This window comes from Petaurus breviceps, unplaced genomic scaffold (genome assembly GCF_028583685.1).
Source record: "Petaurus breviceps papuanus isolate PSGF00001 unplaced genomic scaffold, PetGlider_PUasm1.0 174, whole genome shotgun sequence".
NCBI lineage: Eukaryota > Metazoa > Chordata > Mammalia > Diprotodontia > Petauridae > Petaurus > Petaurus breviceps.
In genome coordinates, this window is record NW_027185761.1 from 74,425,930 (window position 1) to 74,446,654 (window position 20,725).

The window sequence follows — 20,725 nt, forward strand, 5'->3', positions numbered from 1 at the left end:
GGCTTTCGTAGTCCGGGTCAAAAGACAGGCTGAGATGCCTCATCTAAGAGAGTGTTCCCAAGAAGGACACAAGCCCTGAATGTGAAGCCAGAAAAGAGCCAGCTTTAAATCTGGAGCCTGGGACTTTAACTCTGGCTCAGGCATCCTAGCCTCGAGGGGAGATGCCAGAAAATACTGCTCTAACAACCCAAACCCTCCAGTCCTCCTTTCTCTGCATTTCTCACATCTGATTGATGAGATCATATCTTCTTTTTATGGAAAATAGATAATGATACATTTGTCTGATGAAACTCATATAAGGAACTCGGTATAATCATGGCTTTTCTTCTTCCAAATGTTCTCAGAGACACGAGCCTTGATCAGCTCACAATGTGAGACTTCCTGGGCCGACATGTCACTGTTCGGCTCCTTCTTGGGACCCCACACCCCTACCTCTTTTCTTTTAGGGGGAGGGGGAGAGACAGTTCAAGGGCTGAAGGTAGGACACCCACAGCTGCTCCTACATTCTGGGTTTTCAAGAGCTTATTTTTAAAAACAATTTCTATTTAAAACACTTTCCACTTTAAAATCAAGTATGGTGTATTTCTAAAAGAAATGTTTAACCGGGCAAATTCCATTCTCTTTGAAATTACTTTGCATTCAAGAAATGTCAGACTAAAAAAAAAATGTCAGACTAGTGCATGGATGTAGATAGGACCAGAGGGAAAATGCTTTCCTCCACCCCAGCTTTCACCCTTTGTTCCCAGCATAGTCCTCAGACTGACCCCAAATTCCAGGCTTCTGGAAAGGTATGGGTCAGTGCATCAGTCCCCACAGCCTCCCTCACCATCCCTGCCCCTGCCCACTCAACCCCTCCCCCACTTTGCCCCCCCCCCATTAGAATGTAAGTTACTTAAGTACAAGAACAGTCTCAATTTTTTTCATTTACATTCTCATTGCTTAACACCAGTACTTGGCAAATAATTAGTGTTTAAGAAATTGTTTTTTCATCCATCCATTTATTCACGAATTTGTCCAAGACCTCTCAACTCAACAAACAGTAATGTCTCTATTTTTCTGCTCTGTGGAAGAGGAGTTGGGATGTGGCATGGACCCTCAGCCTCCTCCACTTCCCTTATACAATCCCCAAGACCACAGTCTCTTCAAAGTCCCTCAAAGAACAGAGATGAACCTGGGGTCCTAAAGTCTGAGTTAAAATCCCAGCTCTGCCAAGTATTGCCTGAGTGTCCCTCAGCCAGTCCCTTCCTTCCTGGCTTCAATGCCCTCATTTCTAAATGTCAGGGTTGGATTAGATGACCTTGTGGCTCTGTGATCCTACCAGACATCAAAGGGCAAGTAGCAGAGAGGAGGGCACAATGGGAGGCCTAGGGGGCAGTCAGAATCAATAGGATGTGGTCACTGCTCAGGTAGAGAAGGGGGGAAGGAGAGAAGTCAATGAGAATTCAACAGTCACAGACAGGGATCCCACAAATCATGAAATATCAGAATGAGGATCAGGATTACAAAGAGAATGAGATCCTAGCCAAATCTCACCTTCTGAAAGAAGCCTTTCTTTGTTCCTCCCCAGACACACAAACACGTACATCCCCAGACACACATGCACGCACAGACACACACATCCCTTCCCTCTGGAACCACTTCTCTTTTAAACCGCGTATGTCTGTATGTACTTGGTTCTTTACACTTTGTCTCTGCATGAGTTTGGGTGCTACTTGAGGCCAGGGACCTCTTTTCCCCTTTCTTTCTCTCCTCTGCACTTAGGACGGTGCCTGACTCATAGCTGGTGCTTACAAATCCTCGTTGATTGGCTGAGTTTGGGGGTGTGGAGTTTGCAGTGTTTTTGAGGTATCCGAGTGGCAATGCATCACCACGCACATGTGAGACTGAAGCTGAGAGAGAGGTCAGGGCCAAAGGGACAGAGGAGTAGCCCACGGTGGAGGGTCCAAGGGAGTGCCCAAAGCAGCAAGTACAAAGAGGGAAGGGAGGGGGGAGCAGCCCTTGAGAAGCCCTGGCATTGGAGAAGACAAGGAGCCATCAAGGGAGAAAGAGGAGGAAGAAAAGGAACTAGTAGAAGCAAGAGAGTGGAATCCAAGGAACAAATCGAACTAAGTGTGCAAAACTTGGAGTCAAGGACCTGTGTTCAAATTCCAGCTCTGCCCCTTACTGCTTGGAGGACTTCAGGCAAGTTCCTTGGCTTCTCTGGTCCCAGTTTCCTCACGTGTAAAGCGAGGGCTGTATTAACAGGGCCGTGAGGTGCCCGTCCAGCTGCAGATCCAGGATCCTGTGTTGCTGGGCAGAGTGTCCAGGAGGAAGGAGCCAAGCTGAAAGAGTCGCAGGCTGGACTAGAAAGGTCAGAGAAAGACCCCTTAAGAAGAGAGTACGTTGACCAGCATGTATGAGAAAAGACTCCTGAGAACAAGGTCCTTGGGGAGGCAGGAGGGAGAGGATCAGGGGGCAGGTCGAGAGGGTCTAACCTTAGTGAGGAAGCTGGACTCTACTTCTATGACGGGAGAGAGTGGGCGCTGATGCTCAAGTCTGGGGTCTCTGCGTTGAAGGACCTCCACAAGCCTGAAACCATTGGAATTCTTCCTTTCAATGCATCCCCAGCTGGAGCCCATTCATGCCAACCATTTGTCACTGATTCCGTGGATATTAATGGTGGACGTGCGCCATATTACTAAAGGTGACTTAGCTGCACTCCCTGCCCTCACACAGCTGACAGTCTAATAGAAAAATGCCCCCCGCAAGGTTATCTGTCAGTTTCCCCATTTTTCGGTCTCCATCTTCTCCTAGCTGACTGCTCCGTGTGCATTTTTGCATCATGGGTAATGTAAATAGGAGAACGGACTCCCAGGGATTAGCAGCTGAGTCATTTTCTCATTGCTATAACTACTCAGCACTTAGCACTGGGGCTGACGCAGAGTAAGTGCCTAATTAATGCTTTACTCTTGTCTAGACAACAGCAGATACGAGACGAGGGTGCCATTGACCGGTTGGAGGGCAGGGCTCTCCAGCTTGGACGTAGCCATCCCTGCAGAACTGAAAATCACACACACACACACACACACACACACACACACACACACACACACACCCCAACTGCTTAGGCTGTTGAACGTCACTGTCGTGAGTCTCTGGAATCGCCCACCCTCTGAACTGGTATTTTCTCCCACAGACAAATTCTGGTATTGTCGGCTGTCACCCAATCACAAAGTTCTTCACTACGGAGACTTGGAGGAGAGCCCCCAGGGAGAGGTGCCCCATGACTCGCTGCAGGACAAACGTAAGTCGCCCTTCCAGACTGGGGCCACTTCTGTGGTGCTCAGCGGGCTTCCCCCACTCCCAGCCTTGGCTCCAGCCAACCTAATCCAACAAGGAATCATGAAGGTCTGTTGTATACTGGACTCTGCACTGGGAGGCACTAGGGAGTCAGAACTAAAAATGAAACATCTGCCCTCAAGGAGCTTACATTCTCCTGTACCACAGGATATTCCAATGAGTCACTATGAGATGTTTGCAAGGTCGTTTGGGGGTGGGGGAGAGTGCTAACCACTAAAGCCATCAGGAAAGGATTCATATAAGCGGTATCACTTGAGCAGAGCATTAAAGGGATCTAGGGATTCTGAGAATCAGAGCGGAAAAGAGAGGGCATTCAGCCTTGGCAGATGGCATGTTCAAAGGCCTGGAGAGAGGAGAAGATATGTCACGGGAGAGAAGCAGCAAGGAGGCTGCCACTGCCCCTGTGGGAGGACCCTTGCTGTGGTCAGTGACTCAGGCACAGATGGTCGCATTGGGCCACAGACCTGGACCCTGGGGTCTGGAGCTGGTCACTGAGATGCAGCCCTGGCAGGGCTTGGTGGCAGGGATGTGGAAATGATGGCTATTCATGGTATGTGATGAGACAGCCAAGGAAGGGGAACTTCGGAAGCTGGTTTGCTTCCATTTTGCAATTTTTCCAAAGTCTCACAAGAGAGAAATATCATTCCCTTGAGTTTATGTTGTCAGTCTTTCTGAGGATTGTGACAAACTTTACATGTGTCACCCTCTTTATCTTCGCCACATTTCTCTGGGCAAATACTGCAAGTTCTATTCACTCTGAATACCCTGTCACACAAAAGGATTCCAAAAACATCTGGCTGGGGTTCATGTGAGCTAACCCTGCTTGCAAGCTGGCCTAGGGCTGCTGGGATGCTAGTCTTGCTCATGAAGAATCAGAGGGCTCAGGCCAGTCAGGAGGGCAAATGTCTGAGGGTCCCAAGTGGGCAGTGGCTGGGACTGGAGTCAATGGATTCTCCAGAAGGCTCTGGGGAGGTCAGTGGGATGGACTTCCCCAACAGTGGCCTGACTTCCCCAAGGTCTTACAGTCTGGGTATATCACAAGTGGCAGCTCCCTCTCTGACAGAGACCCTCATCCATCTCCTCCAAGGTCTGGGGGCTTCTCCATTAGGTTTTCTCCAACCCAGTAACACTGACCTGAGGCTCCCAAGTGGACAGATGCTGACTCCCTCCCCTTCTGGACCCTGGGTCACACGTCAGGCTCCTTCTGTCATGGAGGCAACTGGACTATGTCCAGTTTAGGGTGTGAGACAGTGTGGGCTTCATCTGGGCCAGTCACACACAAGCCAAAGCACAGAGAAACATCTGTTGGCCCAGAGAAGGGAGTCTCTGGGGATCACAGGGGCTTCTGAGTATGGGTCAATCTCCAAAGGACCTTCAATTCTACAGAAAACCCTTAGTGGGGTTGGGTGCAGAGAGGTCAGTCAGTCACTGACCTCAGAAGCAGCTGATGTTTTCTAGAGCAGAGAACAGAGACTTCCTCATTGGCTAGTCTATCATTGGCCTCGGGGGTCTGACGCAGCAAAGCAGCCTCTGGTTGCCCTCTGATTAGCCTTGACAAGATCTTGGGTAAAGAAAGGCAAAACATAGGGACTATCAGTGCCTGGTCTTTCATACCGAGATGGAGTCTTGTTCTAAAATGGCATTGCTCACATCAAGAAAGGCAGCATAGAGTAACCGTCTCCCCTCTTCCACTCTCCCACAATCCTCAGTTCTCCTGACCCCTTCAATGGGTGCAGGGTAGGAGAGAGGGAATAGATACGGGGCCTCCCTTCTCTATAGACTCTTGCCTCTGCAAACACCCAAGGGCCCGAATTGGCTGCCCTATTCCTGCCCCGTGCCCTTTCCCTTGACATGAAGTCACAGGTCCTGTCCTAGTACCCACTGAGTGGCCCAGGGCTGTGACCAGTGTCAGCAGAAGACGCATGACTTTACTCTGGTTACTCCTGGAAGGCGCATGTAGTCACTATGAAGTCTGGCCAGTGAGTCAGCTGGTGGCCCACAGCCCATAGGCAGAGCAGCGTTGATTGTCCTCCAGCAGAGAAGCCCAGACCCTGGCAAAGCCAGGCATCACTGCATCTGTTGGACCGTTTCATCGGGCCCCTAATTACCTCTTATTTGTACTTTGTGCCTCTAGCATCTCAGCAGTCAGAACATGGGAGAGGCAGGGGCTGTGACAGGGATTGGTAGGAAGCAGAGCCAGACATCGAAAAACACACATTTAAAATAAGCAGGGGAGACGAGAGAATGTGAGAAGAGAGAAAATTAAGAAAGTGCCAGGAACATACACATGCAGAAAAATCCAAGGCAAAGAGAGAATCAGGGCATGGAGGAGAGTGCAGGCAGGTCTGGGGCTGGGCTCAGGACTCAGACTCAAAGTCCAGAGCTGTCTTTCAGCCTGACCCCTTCAGGCCCATGCCTCGGTTTCCTCATTTGTAACACGAGGGTTGTAGTGGTTAGTCATTGCAGACGTGTCTGTCTCTCCGTGATCCATCTGAGGTTTTCTAGGCAAAGATACGGGAGTAGTTTGTCCTTCCCTTCTCCAGTTTACTTTACAGATGAGGAAACTGAGGCAAACAGGCAAAGTGTCACACAGATAGTGAGAGTCTGAGGCTGGATTTGGACTTGGGTTCTTTTCACTAGAATCCCTTCCCTTACAATTCTAAAATTCACTACCTCATGATGACAGGAACTTAAAAGACAAACTGACCCCTCAAGGCATTGGGAGAACAGGGACCAGTCATAATAACTAGTAATTAGTTAACATTTATGCAGACTATGTGCCAGGCTATATGCTAAGCACTGTTTGAGCCTCATGATAACTGTGGGAAGTAGGTGCCAATTTATGCCAATTTTACAGATGAGGAAACTGAGGCAAGCAACAGTTAAGTGACTTGCCCAGGATTATACAGCTAGTAATTGTCTGAGACAGGATTTGAACTCAGATCTTCCTTACTCCAGGCCTGGTGCTCTATCCAGTGTGGCACTTAAACTCCATCAATCAACAAGCATTTATTAGGCACCTGGTGGGTATCAAGCCCTGTTCATGGTGCTGGGGCTACACAGACAAAAATGAAGACACCTCCTGCCCTCAGGAGGCTTACATTCTATTGGAAGGTCAAGTCACTGCAAGAGATGATCCATTAAATGAATCAGGAAACATCAATTAAGCACCTGCTGTGTACCAGGCACAGTGCTGGGCACTGGGGATACAGAGATAAAAATACAGGTGAAGCACCCTCCCCAGTGCAGGTCACCTGCACCTTCCCTGGCCCGGGCCCTGAGACATGACTAGGAGCAGGAAGCCAGGCTGTGCCAGATATGGGGCCAGACCCCAGCCCTTCCCGGCTGCACAGTGTCACTGTACAAAGCCAGCCCCAGGAGGTTTCTGTGGGAGCCAGGGGAGCCTCAGACCCTTTGGGCAGTGCTCCGGAGGAAGCTGGGCTGCTGGAAGTTAATGGGCCCACTGCTACTCCCCAGCACAAGGACCAGCTGTGCCCAGAAGCTGAGTCTCTCAGTGATCCTGAAGTCAGGAAGATCTGAGTTCAAATCCTGTCTCAGACACTTACTAGCTGTGATCCTGAGCCAGTCACTTAACCTCTGCTTGCCTCAGTTTCCTCATCTGTAAAATTGGCATACCAATATCACCTATTTCCCAGGGTTATCGTGAGGTTCACATAGTACTTAGCACATAGGCTCTGCATAAATGTTAACTATTATTACTAGTTATTATATATAGTGGTCCCTACTCTTCTCCCAATGATTCCAGGAGGCTCCCAGTGAATCTGGGAGGGACTGAAAGCACTGCTTCCTGGGGAAGGCAAAGGCTACCATGGAAGCATGCCATCAGCAGTTTGGTACAGTGGACAAAGTGCCAGCTCCAGAATCCAAGGTCCTGGCTTCCAATCCTGTCTCTTTCTGCTTGCTCCCCACCTGACCCTGAGGAAGTCGCTGACCCTCCAGGGGACTCTCTCTTCATAAAGTGAGGTGATTGGCCAGACGGCCTCTGAGCTCTGACACACCTCCAGCTCTGGAACCCTCTGGTCTGTCCTCCTGCATGCCATCCCTCTTCCTCAACTCTTAAAATCTGTCCAAGGGCAGACAATGGCTTATCCTGTGGTGCTCCCAATGTCTGTGGAACAGAGCCCTGGGCTCCTCCCCAGCGCCTCAGGTGACCTTTGGCAATGTCCCTTAAGCTCTCTAGAATGGGGCCTTTGCATATGTAAAGTGACTGGGATGGGCAGGATGACTACCTAGGCACTTTCCAGTCTCACAGAATTCTGTGGTAGTCACAGCCGCTGGCTTGATGAGCCATGAACATGTGTGTGTGTGTGAGGTGTGTGTGTGTCCGTTGTATGTGTCTGTGCCTGTGGTGGTAGGAGAAGGAAGATGAACCTGGCAGGTGAGTGCTGAGCTGCCCGTGGGGCTCTGGCTAAATGGATTTCTTGGAATGAGACCATTCCGGAGTCCCTGCAGCTGGAGGAGATCCCTCCAGGAGCCCCCCGTCTTCCTGAAGCCCATTCCCCGGAGCTCCAGAAGGGGTGGGTGCCCATTCCAGAGGACTAGAAGTTCTCTCTCCTTCAGTAACCTTGGGAGCTGGTTCCTGGTCATTGTCAGAGTGTGGCCGGCCAGCTTTTCCCCCCCGCCTTCACCTTGCCCAGTCTCTCTCTCACTTCGGGTCCCTGGGGGTCGCTCCGAGGTCCTGCAGCGGCATCCCAGCACGTGGCGTCTGTACTTCCCAGCTCGTTGGCAAGGCCCCGAGGCCATCCCTCCCTCCATTCCTCAGAATCTAGGGCAAGTTCTCCCCTCCACAGCAGGATGGATGAGGAGAGAGAGAAGCCTGCTTCTCCCTACTCTCTCAGAGCCGATTAAAAAAAAAAAAGTAGTTTCGGAAAAAAGGAAATCTCGTTCCCAGCAGCCGCCATGTCCCCCCTTTTCTCCGCTTATACAGCCTTATCCTGGGCGGTCCCAGAAGCCTCCTCGATGGTCTCCCTGAAGCCAGCCTCTCCCTCTCTCATCCTCCACACAGCTACCAAAGCTTGGTCAGCTGCCATGTCGCTGTCCTGCTCAAAAATCCTCCGTGGCTCCCCACGGCCGCTTCCTACCGTACAGAGCCTCAGCCTGAGATGTGGAGCCCCCTCACCAGCCGTCTCCAGCCTCCTTGTTTGGGCAGGCTTCACCTGGCTCCCTTGCTTCCGCTCTCTCCTAATCAAAGTGGCCTGCCTGCCCTTCGCCTTCCCTGCGTACGGCTGGTGCTCCACCTCCTCCTTGGACCCGCACCCTCCCGACACCCTCCCCTCCCCCTCCTCTCCCCACCACTTAGGTGGCCCCTCCTACAAAAAGCCATCCAGATCCCCCATCTCCAGGTTTTAAGTCCACGTGCTTCCTTACCCGAGCACACGCTACATGCCCCGCCATGTCCAAAAGAGCATAAGCTCGCCACCGGCAAGGACTGCTGCACCTTCGTTATCTCCAGCACCCAATGCCCGATCCATAGGAGGTGTTAACAAATGCTTGTTGTTTGAGTGAATCCATGCCCCAAGCAGACCTCTTGTCTGCCCACGTCAACTCGTTTCCCTTCTTTCTGTCATTCCCCAGCTAAGTCCTCAGAAAACCAAGTCACCTCAGACCCCTCTGTGACCTTCGGCAAGGGACTTGGTCCTTTCCTGGGCCTCCCTCAGTTTCCCTCTCTGTAAAAATTAGAGGCTTGGACGATATGGCCTCAGGACTGACCCACCTCCCAATCCCTGATCCCACCGCCCTCTGCCTTTGCACGTTATCCCTTGAATCCCTTGGCTGAACCCTGCCCCTGCCCCACCCGGGGCTGAAAAAACGCTTTCTGGAATCTTTCTCTGAAACTTCATTCCTGATCATAAGATCCAGGGTCAGAGAGGCCTCTTTCTATACTGAAAAAGCCTTCGAAGTATAACAAGTGAACATTTTTTCGCCTCCTCATATCTGTATCTCTGCCCCCCCACCCATACTTACACAACCCTCCCGCCCCCCCACCCCCCGCGCCCATATTTGCATCCCTGATCCTGCCGGGCGCCTCTCTCCCTCGTGCACCGGTGTAGAGATCCTCATCAGGTTCGCCAGCTCTGGACATCAGAGCATGATCTGAAGTGGCCCAAAGAGCAGGCAGAAAGAGCCCAGGCCATGGCCGGACTCCCCCTTGCTCACCCATCTCCCTCCGAACCGGCGGAGTTTGAGGCCAGACCGGCTCTGCCGCGCCCAGGGCTCCTCCCAGGGGCAGATTTGGGGCGTGGGGATGCGGCCTCTTGGCTCGGTACAGAGGAGCAGAGATGAGAGAGTTCCAGGTGCCCCCGGGTTTTCTGCAGCCTGCCTCGACAAGGAGCAAGCTTAGAAAGCTGAGCTGTATTTTTAGTATTTGTGTTTTCTCTTGAGCCATACTAACCCTGTGAGGGATGGAAGCCTGGCTCCTGGACTTAAGGAGATACTTCAAATTGTGTCCATTTAGACCAGTCTTGACTGAGCACACCAGAAAAGGGCCTTCATCCTGGAAGCCTGCCACCCACCAGGAGTGGCGTCAATTCATTATGTCTGGTCAGTGTGATGCCTTTTTAAAGTTGGGCATAGCCAATAGGTGGAGTCGGGGATGTGCTCCCTCCCCTGACGAGCACCGGTTCTCAAGGGCCACTGAGATTCTCCATAAAGGCAATGGGAGCAGTCAGTCAATCAACAAACATTTAGAGATGTGTGGAGAACCTTGATAAGTTCTGGAACTGTACAAAGAAAGACCCAAGCTCTGTTCCTGCCCTCAGGGGGCTCACCTTCTAATGGGAGAGTCTCTGATGTGAGCGACTTTCAGTCCTTTGTATTCTTTGTTAGAAGTGGGGTTCACAGTAGAATGTCGAGGGATGTGTCTGAACAGAACTGATGTGCAAATAGAAGTTGGTGATGGGTGTGTGCATGTGTGTGTGTAGGCCTGTGGACTGGCCCCTTGGGCTGACCAAGGGCTCTTGGCTGGGCATGGTGTTCACACTGTTCTTTGTGCATTTCAGTGCCAGTAGCTGATATCAAGGCTGTGGTGACGGGGAAGGACTGCCCACACATGAAGGAAAAAGGAGCCTTGAAACAGAACAAGGTACGATTCTCAGTTCATCCCCAGAGAACGAGATTATCCTGGTCTGGGAGCAGAGACCAGAGCCCCAGCTCCCCTGGAAGGACCCAAGACGGATGTTGGCATGTGAAAGGGTGGCAGGGCCCCCCCATTCCTTCCCAGCAGGGGGATAAGTGTCTGCTCATCCCTTTGGTTTCTTCCAGCTGCTAAATAGCCCTTGAAAGGAGGAAAAGGTGTTCGTTTTGTGCTTGAGCCCCTATTTCAATGGAAGAATCGCTAAGCTTGCCCCTTCCTCTGAAGAACCAACAAATCACTTTACTCTGAAACCTATGGAAGCAGACCTGATAGGCTGGAAGCCAGATCAGTAATGACAGGCAGGACCAGCTGCCAGGCCTTATTTGGGCGGGCAGATTCTATAGCATTTGTGCTCAAAGGTTTTGCAAGAGTTAAGGCTGTCCAAGAAATTCCCAGCCCCTATGGACTCAAGAGCCCCCATCGCCCTGCCTCAGAGACGATGCCCCAGCCAGAGAGGCGAGGAGCCAGGTTTATGGCCATCCACAGAACAAGGACAAAGCCAGGGGGGGGGGGTGCTGGTGACATTAATGGAGTCGTGCTTCTCACAATGTGGGTCAGCTTGACATGCATGCTTACAGGTGTGTCCTCAGGGGCCTCCCAGAAGCTGATTAGAAGACAGTCTAAGGCAGGAGCCGGGCAACAGGAGGAGCCCCTCCTCTCTCTTCTCTGGCTCATCATCTCTGTTGGCAGCTCTGAGTCAAAAGCCCTGCTGAGCCCAAGGGCCTGCAGCAGGCCTGTCATCCCCCACCCAGTGAAGCTGTTCTCTTCCTTCCCCTCCTCCCCAGCACCAATCATCTCTCACTTTGGTAGCAGGACATGCATGAGGAGGGGGGAGGGCCAAGGAGCTTGAGGATTCCTGCTCTGCCCCTAAACACACCAGGCCCAGGCACAGGCAGCATCTCTGGTAGCAAAATGGGGCCTCACATCCTGACCAATGTTGCTGCCCTCAGAGGGCAATGTGGCCCCTGCTTGGCCTGGGCCTGAGGAATTGGGGTTGGTGTGCCAGGCATTGGTGGGTGCTCAGGCTGTTTGGGGAATGAATGAATGAATTGTGTTGTGGGGAGGGCTGACTCACAGAAGGTCCAGGGGCTGTGCTGCAAAGAAGCAAATTTGGGGAAGGACTTCCTAGGGCTGAGCTGTCCCTGAGGGGGATGGGCGACCTTGAGAAGGAGAGTGAGCTCTCGGTCGCTCTCAGTCACCAAGACTGAGGGAGCGAGCTGGGGGTAGTGTTCCTGCAGGGCATGGTTGGGGGGAGTATAGACTCTGTGCTCTTTTCTGAGGCACCTGCCCAGATTATGAGATGGCAGTAAGTGAAAACAATGCCAGAGACAGTGAAGTGTTTCACAGACGGAGGAAGTAGATTGAAGGGTAAAGCCTTTGCCCAGAGGCCCAGGGTGCCAGCCTCAGAGTCCACAAGACTGCTGCCCCACACCGAGTCACCCTGTCACCCTCAGGGAGTCTCCTCACTTCTCCGTGGGCCAAGCCACTCTTTTAGACTCAAGGTCCCACGAGAGCTGTTTGTTTGTTTGGAGGCAAGAAGTTTCCATGCCCAGGAGTTCCCTACGTGGATAAAATCCCCATCTGGACCAAAACAGAAGAGAAGCCTGTTCCCACCACACAGGGTTGTTGTGAAGACGATTCGGTTCCATCGTGAGCATCTGCTGAGCTCAGTCGTGTGGCCTTCCTCAGGGACTCAATGACACCGAGGCCCTGACAGAAATAAAATCCATTAGAAGTGATAAGGTCACCTCCCACAGACATAGAGTTCAGGAGATGAAGGCCCAGGACTCCTTCCAGCCAGCCCTGGTGGAATTAAAGTTGGCTTGGCAGTTTATGGCAAAACCTATCATTTCTAGCCAGTCCTTCTCAGGAATCTAGGTCAGGACAGTTTGAATGAATAGTGTAGAGCAAAGCACATGATAGGAGGGCAGAGAATATGGCCACCTCTGGCAGAGAGCCAGGCAGACTCTCTGGTCCAGTGAGTCCAGCCCTCAATTCTGGGCCACTGCCTCAGCCCTGCTGTGTCTACACCACCCATCAGACCGAAGGGAACACCCAGCTATGGGACTTCCCAAAGCAAAGATGCAGCCATCAGCCAAGGCCATGCCAGCTATCTCCTCCTTACTGTTAGGTATAGCAGGAGAAAGATGAAATGACTGAGGAAAAAAAGGCTTCCTCTTCTGAGTTTATCAAGTTATTCAGCCAATTACCTAATTGGCAATTAATGCCAATTACTTAATAGGTTGGGACCAGGCCCCTTCCTCAGCTTAGGGCTAGACCCCAAATTTAGGGAGAGACATTTTAATACATTAAAAACAATCAACCATTGGGGCAGCTAGGCAGTGCAGTGAATAGAGCACCGGCCCTGGAGTCAGGAGGACCTGAGTTCAAATCTGACCTCAGACACTTAACACAAAAACTAGCTGTGTGACCTTGGGCAAGTCACTTAACTTCAACTGCCCTCCAAAAAGCAAAAAAAAAAAAAATCAACCAAAGAAGATCAATTTATTAAAAGGAAACAATACATTAGGTGACCTGATTTCTAATTGAATGTAAGATTAGGGACTTTCCAAGTTGGAAGGGGGTAGAGTGAATAGGGGCATTTCCCTGAAATCAGGAAAAGAGGTGTCCCCCTCCCCACTGATGTCTGCAAACAGTCATAGCAGCAGGGAAATACTGACTGATGGACCAGGGTGGGGCCAGTTTTCAGATAAGACACGTAGGTTGTTTGAGATAAGTGATGCTGAGAAAATTCACATTGATCTTTGTATCTGACCGGGTTCTGGTCAGCATAACCTATGTCCTTGGTTAAGGGTCTCTAGGCAGCAGGAAGAGGGGGTACAGCCTCCCAGCCACACAGGGCTAGGTTCAAACAATACAATAAGGTTTTCTTCCAGTTCCCACAACTAAATAAAGTTTTCTCAAGACAGAAGCTAGACTAGACCCATAATTGGATAGAAAAGGAACTGAGCTGACCCCAGAATTGAGTCACAAGATGGAGTCAGTGGGGTTCACCCAGTTCTCATGATTAACCACTTGCTGTCCCAATCCTTTCACTTCCTTCATAGACCCTGATGAGGCATCTGCTGGGGGTGGGATAGATGGGCCAGCTGTGGAAGGAAGCCCACCCTCTTCTTCCTCTATTCTCTTCCCAAAGAATCCTCTACCCCCTCATTCCCCCAAGGTCATGTAGTCCCATGAATGGCCTTGTGGTTGTATGATTTGATGGATTCATGGGATCATAAGGTAGGGGATGGGCTCACACCCCAATGCAGGATGTGGCTCCTGTGACTCACCCTGGATTCTGGTCCGTGTTTTCCATAAGTCCTGCACAGAAGAACTTCCTAATACCTTAAGGCCACCTTCAGAGTTTTAATATTTCACAGAACGATGGCAGCCTTCGTGCCATGCATCCACTATCTCTCTCTCCTTGGAACCAGCCCACCTCCTTTTTCTGCCCTCAGTGATGTTGTCTATGTACCAGTCCTCTTTGGCAACATGGCCCAAAGGCCCAGAATGTATCTCTCCATTGCCTCTGGGTCCACTGCAGCTTAGCGTCTTGGGAGATGGGTGCTGAGTCAGAGCTGATTCCACCACTGGAAGAATATCGAGAAGGTGGGCTCTTATTACAGCAGCTCTGGGGTCCTTGGATGTGCCTCGATTTCCCCAGGACAAGCAAAGATTCCTGCTGCCAACCCCACCATCTACCCAAAGCCTTACTTGATTCCTCTGCTGCTTGTGCCCTCCTCCCCTCCCTAAAGTACCTTATGTTTACATTAATTCTGTATATACTTACACAAGTATTTGTTCTCTCCTGAGCAGAATGGAAGTTCTTTGAGGGTGCGGAATTTTTGTTTTTGTCTTTGAATTTCTAAGGCTAAAATAGTAGCAGACACACAGTAGGGGTTTCATAAATGCCTGCTGATTTTTAGGAATCATTGACCACCTCCCTATTCCAGCTGAAGGAGCCAAGATTTTGTCAATGTGGGTCCCATCCACCAAGGTAGATGGGAGGCCTCTATGCATTAAGATGTTCCTCTGTGCAGGACATATGGAAAGACACAGACCAGATCCCAAGATGAGACATGGAGAAGGGGCCATGTCCTACATTGGGGTGTGAGCCCCCCACCCAAGGACATCATGAATACCAAACAAGTACCCATAAGATCCTTCATCTGAATAAACAGCCTGGGAGGCACGGAGGTTGGAGGATCCTTTGGAGGAAAAGGAGAAGAGGGTGGACTTTCTTTCTATTCATTCTCTGTGTCAGGATGGGTTGTCTTATGGTAACCAAAAGACTCATCCCATCCCCTTCAGCTAACCCAGCACTGAGCATCCATCAGTCACGCATGGGGCTTGCCCTCAAAGCCCCCTTGGCAGTCCCTCAGGAGCCTGCTGAGATGGGGCCGTTAGGAAGGGTCCAGGGAGGGCTTCATTCCTAATGGGGAGAAAATGGACATAGGCAGGTTGGAAGCAAAGACTTCTTTGTGAGAAATCAAAGGGCCTAAAAATGAGAGTTGGGGAAAGGAGGCCGGAATGGCTGGTAAATGTGTCTGTTCTTCATTACCTCAGCCATTAATCAGCCACCACTGGAATGAAGGTCCCTCCAGAGTTGGCACAATCTGGGCAGGGGCATATGATGTGCACTGGACCAGGGCTTAAGGTTAGCATCTCAGACCCAGGGAGCCACAATTGTGGAGAGAGGGAGGACACTCCAAAAACAAGAGGAAAAAAGAGGTAGCTCTTTCAGGAGGGACCATGGCTCCTGACTTCTTTCTTAGTCCCTCCTCCTGGCTGGATCAACTCTGCAGCTTCCTCATCTGTACTGGGTATGTAACAACTGGGGTGGGCAACACTCTCCTCTGATACCAACTGTTAGAGGTGTCTGCTCCCAGAAGGCAAACGATTTTGTCTTTGGAGCCTAATATAAACCACCTAGTCAGAAAATGTTTAAGAGACTGAGGAACAAATTATAAGCCTGGCATAGAGGGCTAATAGAGGGCTTCCATGGTCCAGACTTCTGGATCTCCCTTCCCTCATTCTCTCCCTCCCTCTCTTTGTTTCCTTTCCACTCTCCTCTCTCTTCTTCTCTTCTTTCTCTTTCTCTCCTTCACTCTCTCTATCTTCTTCTCTGTCTGTCTGTCTCTCTCTCTCACACACACACACACACACACACACACACACACAAACTGTCCTCTGCCCATTACTCGCCTGAAGGACACTTCTCACTCTTCAAGAATGAGGGTGTTCAGGGAAGGATAGACAGGAGAGTGAAGGACATGCCTTCATGTAATGAGATTATTGTCCGGAGGAGCTAAAGGGATTTATCCCGGACCAGGAAAGACGGGAGGGAGAGCCTCGGTCTTCAAGGACTCCGAAGGCTGTGGTGTGGCAGAGAGATCAGACTGGGTGCCCAGCCCTAGGGAGCAGAAGTGGGACCAGCGTGAGGAAGGTGTGAAGAGGCCCGCTGAGGCTCGTGTCAGGCGATAAACGCAGTCTCCAAGGGGAGGGAGCGCCTGGGATTTCTCCCGGCAAGGTCTGCATGGCGGCTTGTCTGTGTTGGTGCAGGGATTCCTTCCAAGTGTGGACTGGACCGGGAGGCTGCTGAGGTCCCTCCCAGCTCTCAGATTCTATGACTTGCCCACGGTGAACAGCAATTATAGGGCAGTTGCAGGATTTGAACACAGGTCTTCTTGACTTCAGTGCTGGCTCTCTACAATCCTCCATGACTGTCCAGTCCATCGGGCTGCTTCCTGCACAGGTGTACTCACTTAGTAGTCAGAAGTCTCAGGGTCGAATCCAAGCCCTTCTACTTATAATCTTGGGCAAGCTTTTACTCCTCCTGCAGCTTTTTCAGTTTCCCCTCTTTTTTAATATGAGGCAGCTGTATTAAAGACCTCTACAGAATTCTTCTCCACTTCAAACTTCCCATATTCCTACAACCTTAGTCCTTGGCCTTGTGGGTCAAGGTCCTCAATGGATCTGATGCATCTTCCCTGAGGATGACAATGGGTGGTGTGGATCCCCCTGGGAGGTCTAGAGCAGAGGGGGGAGACCCTGGGAATGAGGACTCCCGTGACTAGCCACGTCCCTCCTTACCCTGCCCTGTCCCTCCCTCACACCCATCCGGACTCTGTCTGATCCCCTTGCTCCTCCCCCTCTTCCTGAGCAGTGACCAGGTTGATGACTCCCCCCCCCCCCTCTGTCGTTCTAGGAGGTCCTGGAGCTCGCCTTCTCTATCCTGTATGACTCAAACTGTCAGCTCAATTTCATCGCTCCTGATAAGCACGAGGTAAGGGGTGCCCACACTGGAATGACTTCTCAGGGAAATGCTGAGTCGTCCCCAGAAAAAGAGGGGGATACAAAGGGAAGGAAACCAATGTCCCGAGAAAGGAAAGCAGGAACTTTGATACCTTAGACCCGGTCAAAACAGCTTCCAGTGTCTTACAGTCCAATTTCCCAAGAGAATAAAATAGCCCCTTAAGGTTTGCCAAGATTTCAGGTATTGTTTGTCATTTGATCCACAGGGACCGTGTAGAGTAGGCCCTATTATTATCCCCATTTTACAGATAAGGAAACTGAGGCAGGCAGATCAAGGGACTTGTCCAGGACCACACAGCTGGTGCCAACCTGAAGCTGGATTTGACTTCAGGTCGTCCTGATCCTAAGACCAGCTGTCTGTCCACTCTACCGCTGGCTTTAAATAAACTACCAGCTGGTTATAGCATTGTAAACATTCCTCCTGTAAAGTGTAAGCTCATTGAAGGCAGGGACCATGGTTATTTGAAGGTCGGGGGAGGGTTTGCCTTTGTTTGGACACCCAGTTGTTAGCATGTAGTAAGTGCTTAAGAAATGTTTGTGAGAATCACAGACACAGACCCCTCCCCCAAGAACAGAACCTGGAGATGGCCGCCCACCTGTCCCTGGGGAGATGTGCCCAGTCAGAGGAAGGCGGTGGACTCCTCCCAGCCTCAGCCACGTGGGGAGGCACTTCTGGGGCTTGTGGTTAATCCTCAGAATTTATTTCGGAATTTCCAAAATTAAACCCTTCTCATGTCTTCAGTTTTCTCCTTTACAAATCATTTAAAGCAATGAATTTTGCCAAAAGAAAAAAACATTGAGACTTTTTTAAAAAAGTTCAGGACTATCTGTGCTGTCAAAATTTTATATTCAAGTTTCCTTTATTCCTCCTCCTTGACATTTTGCCACACGTATAATTTGTTTCTCCCTGTTAAAACATGCTGGGAGCTATATTTAAAACCCACCCGTCAGCATGAAACCTCGGCAAAGGCGTTGGGGAGAGAGGATTGCCAGCAGTAGAAACCACTGAGCCTCCTGGAGCTCTCTCCTAACAGTCCTGGGAAGTAGTTGCTGCCAGAGTGACCCTTCCACCAGGAGAAACTGAGGCCCAGGCAGCTCCTCCAAGAAGGACCTCACTCCTGGTCTCCAGTGAGTGCTGGATTAGACCTCTCTCCACTCTGAGGCATTGCCCCTCCCACTAACCTGAGCTAACCAGAGCCCAATTTCCTGATGAATCCATCGATCAGCCAATATGTACAGACATGTAGACCAAAAAAAAAAAAAAGGTTTTTTTTTGTACTAGGGCCCCGGGAGGGGGAAAAAAATCCTTTCCCTCAAGGAATAGGCATTCTGGCATTGGGGGTGGGAGGGGGGGGGGGGGGTAAGGGACAGACACATAAACGTTGGGAGCAGGAAGGCCATTCATGAGCATCCTTCATCCTGACTGCCCAGGCTGTGGGGTCAGACCTCTCTGGCCCCCCAGGACCCTCTCCCTGCTCCTCTCTCAGCCCTGAAACCGTCTCAGCTCACTACAGTGTTATTCAGTGTGCTCTTTACCTGTGGCAGCTTCTGAATGAGATGGTACTTCCTGAAAGGGGAGGAAAGATGACACATAAGCCCTGAATTTAGATGAGGCTTAAGCTCATTCCCTCTCACTTGACATTTCCTTAAGAGAGGGGATAAAACTTGGTCCTTCTGGAAGCACAGCTGGTTATGGACCAGGGCATTGACAATGGGAAGCCTAGAGGCAGCTCAGTACACTGTCTTTGAAGGAGGCCATGGATCAATCAGAGAGGCTGGACCCAGACCCCGGGAGGGGCAGTCAGGAAGACCCGGGGACTTGATAGCTCTGTCAGGCCTGCCATATAGAAGGCAGCCGACCTGCTCTTTTCTTTTTTCCCAAATGCTTTCTTAACTTCTAGTTTACATCATTCATTTCTGCAAGATTTTGAGTCACAAATTTTCTCCCTGTTTTTCCCCTACCCACTGCCCCAAAATAGCAGTCCCACAGGATATCCCCTCCTCCAATCTGCTCTCTCCCATATCTTCTCCCATACCCCCTTCGACTTTTCCAGTGGATCTCTATGCCCCAGTGCCTGTATATCTTATTTCCCAATTACATGTAAAATAGTATTAATAATAGTATATATATTTAAACATTTGATTTTAAAACTTTGAATTCCAGATTCATTCCCTTCCTCCCTTGTCACCCACCCTTACTGGGAAGATAAGAAGTTCAGTATAGGTTGTACATGTGTGGCTAATGCAAAACAATAACAAAGTAGATATATTGTAAAACACTGACTATATGTCCCTCCCTCCTATCCCACCCCTCACTTGTTCTATTCTCTACTTTGATCCTGTCCCTTTTCAAAAGTGGGTGCTTCCAACTGCCCTCCCTTCCATCATCTCCCCTTTCATCCCCTTCCCCCCCTACTCTCCTGGAGGGTGAGATACCCTATTTAGTGTATATTTCATTCCCTCCCTGAGCCAAATTCAATGAGAATAAGGTTGACCCATTCCCTTTTGCCTTCCTATTCTTCCCCTCCATTGTGACCATTTTCCCTTGCCTCTTCTATATGAGATAGTTTACCCCATTGTCTCTCCCCATCTCCTCTCATTATATTCCTCTCTCACCTCTTAATTTCACCTAAGTATCATCTCTTCCTGTTAAATTGGTCCTGTGCCCTCTATCTGTGAATACTTGTAAACATATGCCCATAAACCCTCATATATAGACATATATATACATATATATATATATATTCCCTTCAACTACTGAGAAAGGTTTCATAAGTTACAATTATTGTTTTTCCATGTAGGAATGTTAATATTTCAACTTTGATAAGTTCCTTATGATTTCTTTTCCCTGTTTACTTTCTCATGCTTCTCTTGCTTCTTGTATCTGAATGTTAAATTTTCTATTCAACTCTGGTTTTTTCAACAAGAATGTTTGAAAGTCCTCTATTCCACTGAATTATCACATTTTCCCCTGAAACATAATACTCAGTTTTGCTGGGTAGGTGACTCTTGGTTTTAATCCCAGCTCCTTTGACCTCCAGAATATCATATTCCAAGCCCTTCGATCCCTCAGTGTAGAAGCTGCCAGATCCTGGGTTATCCTGATTGTGTTTCTACAATATTCAAATTGTTCCTTCCTGGCTGCTTGTAATATTCTCTCCTTAATCTGGAAATTCTGGAACCTGGCTATAATATTCCTAGGAGTTTTCTTTTTGGGATCTTTTTCAGGAGATGATCGGTGGATTCTTTCAACCTCTATTTTGCTCTCTGGTTTTAAAACATCAGGGCAGTTTTCCTTGAGCACTTCCTAGAGGATGATTTCTAGGTTCTTACTTTGATCATGGCTTTCAGGTAGTCCAATAATTTTTAGATTATCTCTCCTGGATCTATATTCCAGGTCAGTGGTTTTTCCCAAGAGATATTTCACATTGCCTTCTATTCTTTCGTTTGTTTGGATCTGTTTAACAGCATCTTGACTTCTCATAAAGTCATTAGCTTCCATTTGCTCCAATCTAATTCTGAAGGAATGATTCTCCTCATTGAGCTTTTGAGATTCTTTTTCCATCTGGCAAATTCTGCTTTTTAAGGCATTCTTCTCCTCACTGCCTTCTTGAGCCTCTTTTGCCATTTGAGTTAGTCTGTATTTTAAGGTGTTATTTTCCTCAGTCAGGCTGTTGACTCTCAGATCATAATTTTCTTGCATTGTTCTCATTTCTCTTCCCAATTTTTCCTCCACTTCTCTTATCTGCTTCTTAAGGTCTTCTATGGCCTGTAACCAGCTTATATTTTCCTTTGAAGCTTTTGGTGCAGGAGTTCTGACTTCACTGTCTTCCTCCTGTTCCATGCTTTGCTCCTTTTTGTCCCCAAAATAGGAGTCTAATGTAGGAATCTTCTGTCTGTTTTGTTTCCTTT

The 20,725-nt window shown here is 49.7% G+C and overlaps 1 protein-coding gene across 5 annotated transcripts in view; it reads left to right on the forward strand.

The window, feature by feature from the left end:
* The window catches only part of ELMO1 (engulfment and cell motility 1), a 391,469-nt gene that overhangs the window by 366,842 nt on the left and 3,902 nt on the right, over positions 1-20,725 (forward strand). For all 5 annotated transcript variants that reach the window (XM_069084405.1, XM_069084406.1, XM_069084407.1 and 2 more), the window contains 3 exons: positions 3,176-3,283; positions 10,359-10,441; positions 16,707-16,784. In XM_069084405.1, the coding sequence (XP_068940506.1) occupies positions 3,176-3,283; positions 10,359-10,441; positions 16,707-16,784 (269 nt within the window). The remainder of the gene's footprint in view (positions 1-3,175; positions 3,284-10,358; positions 10,442-16,706; positions 16,785-20,725) is intronic.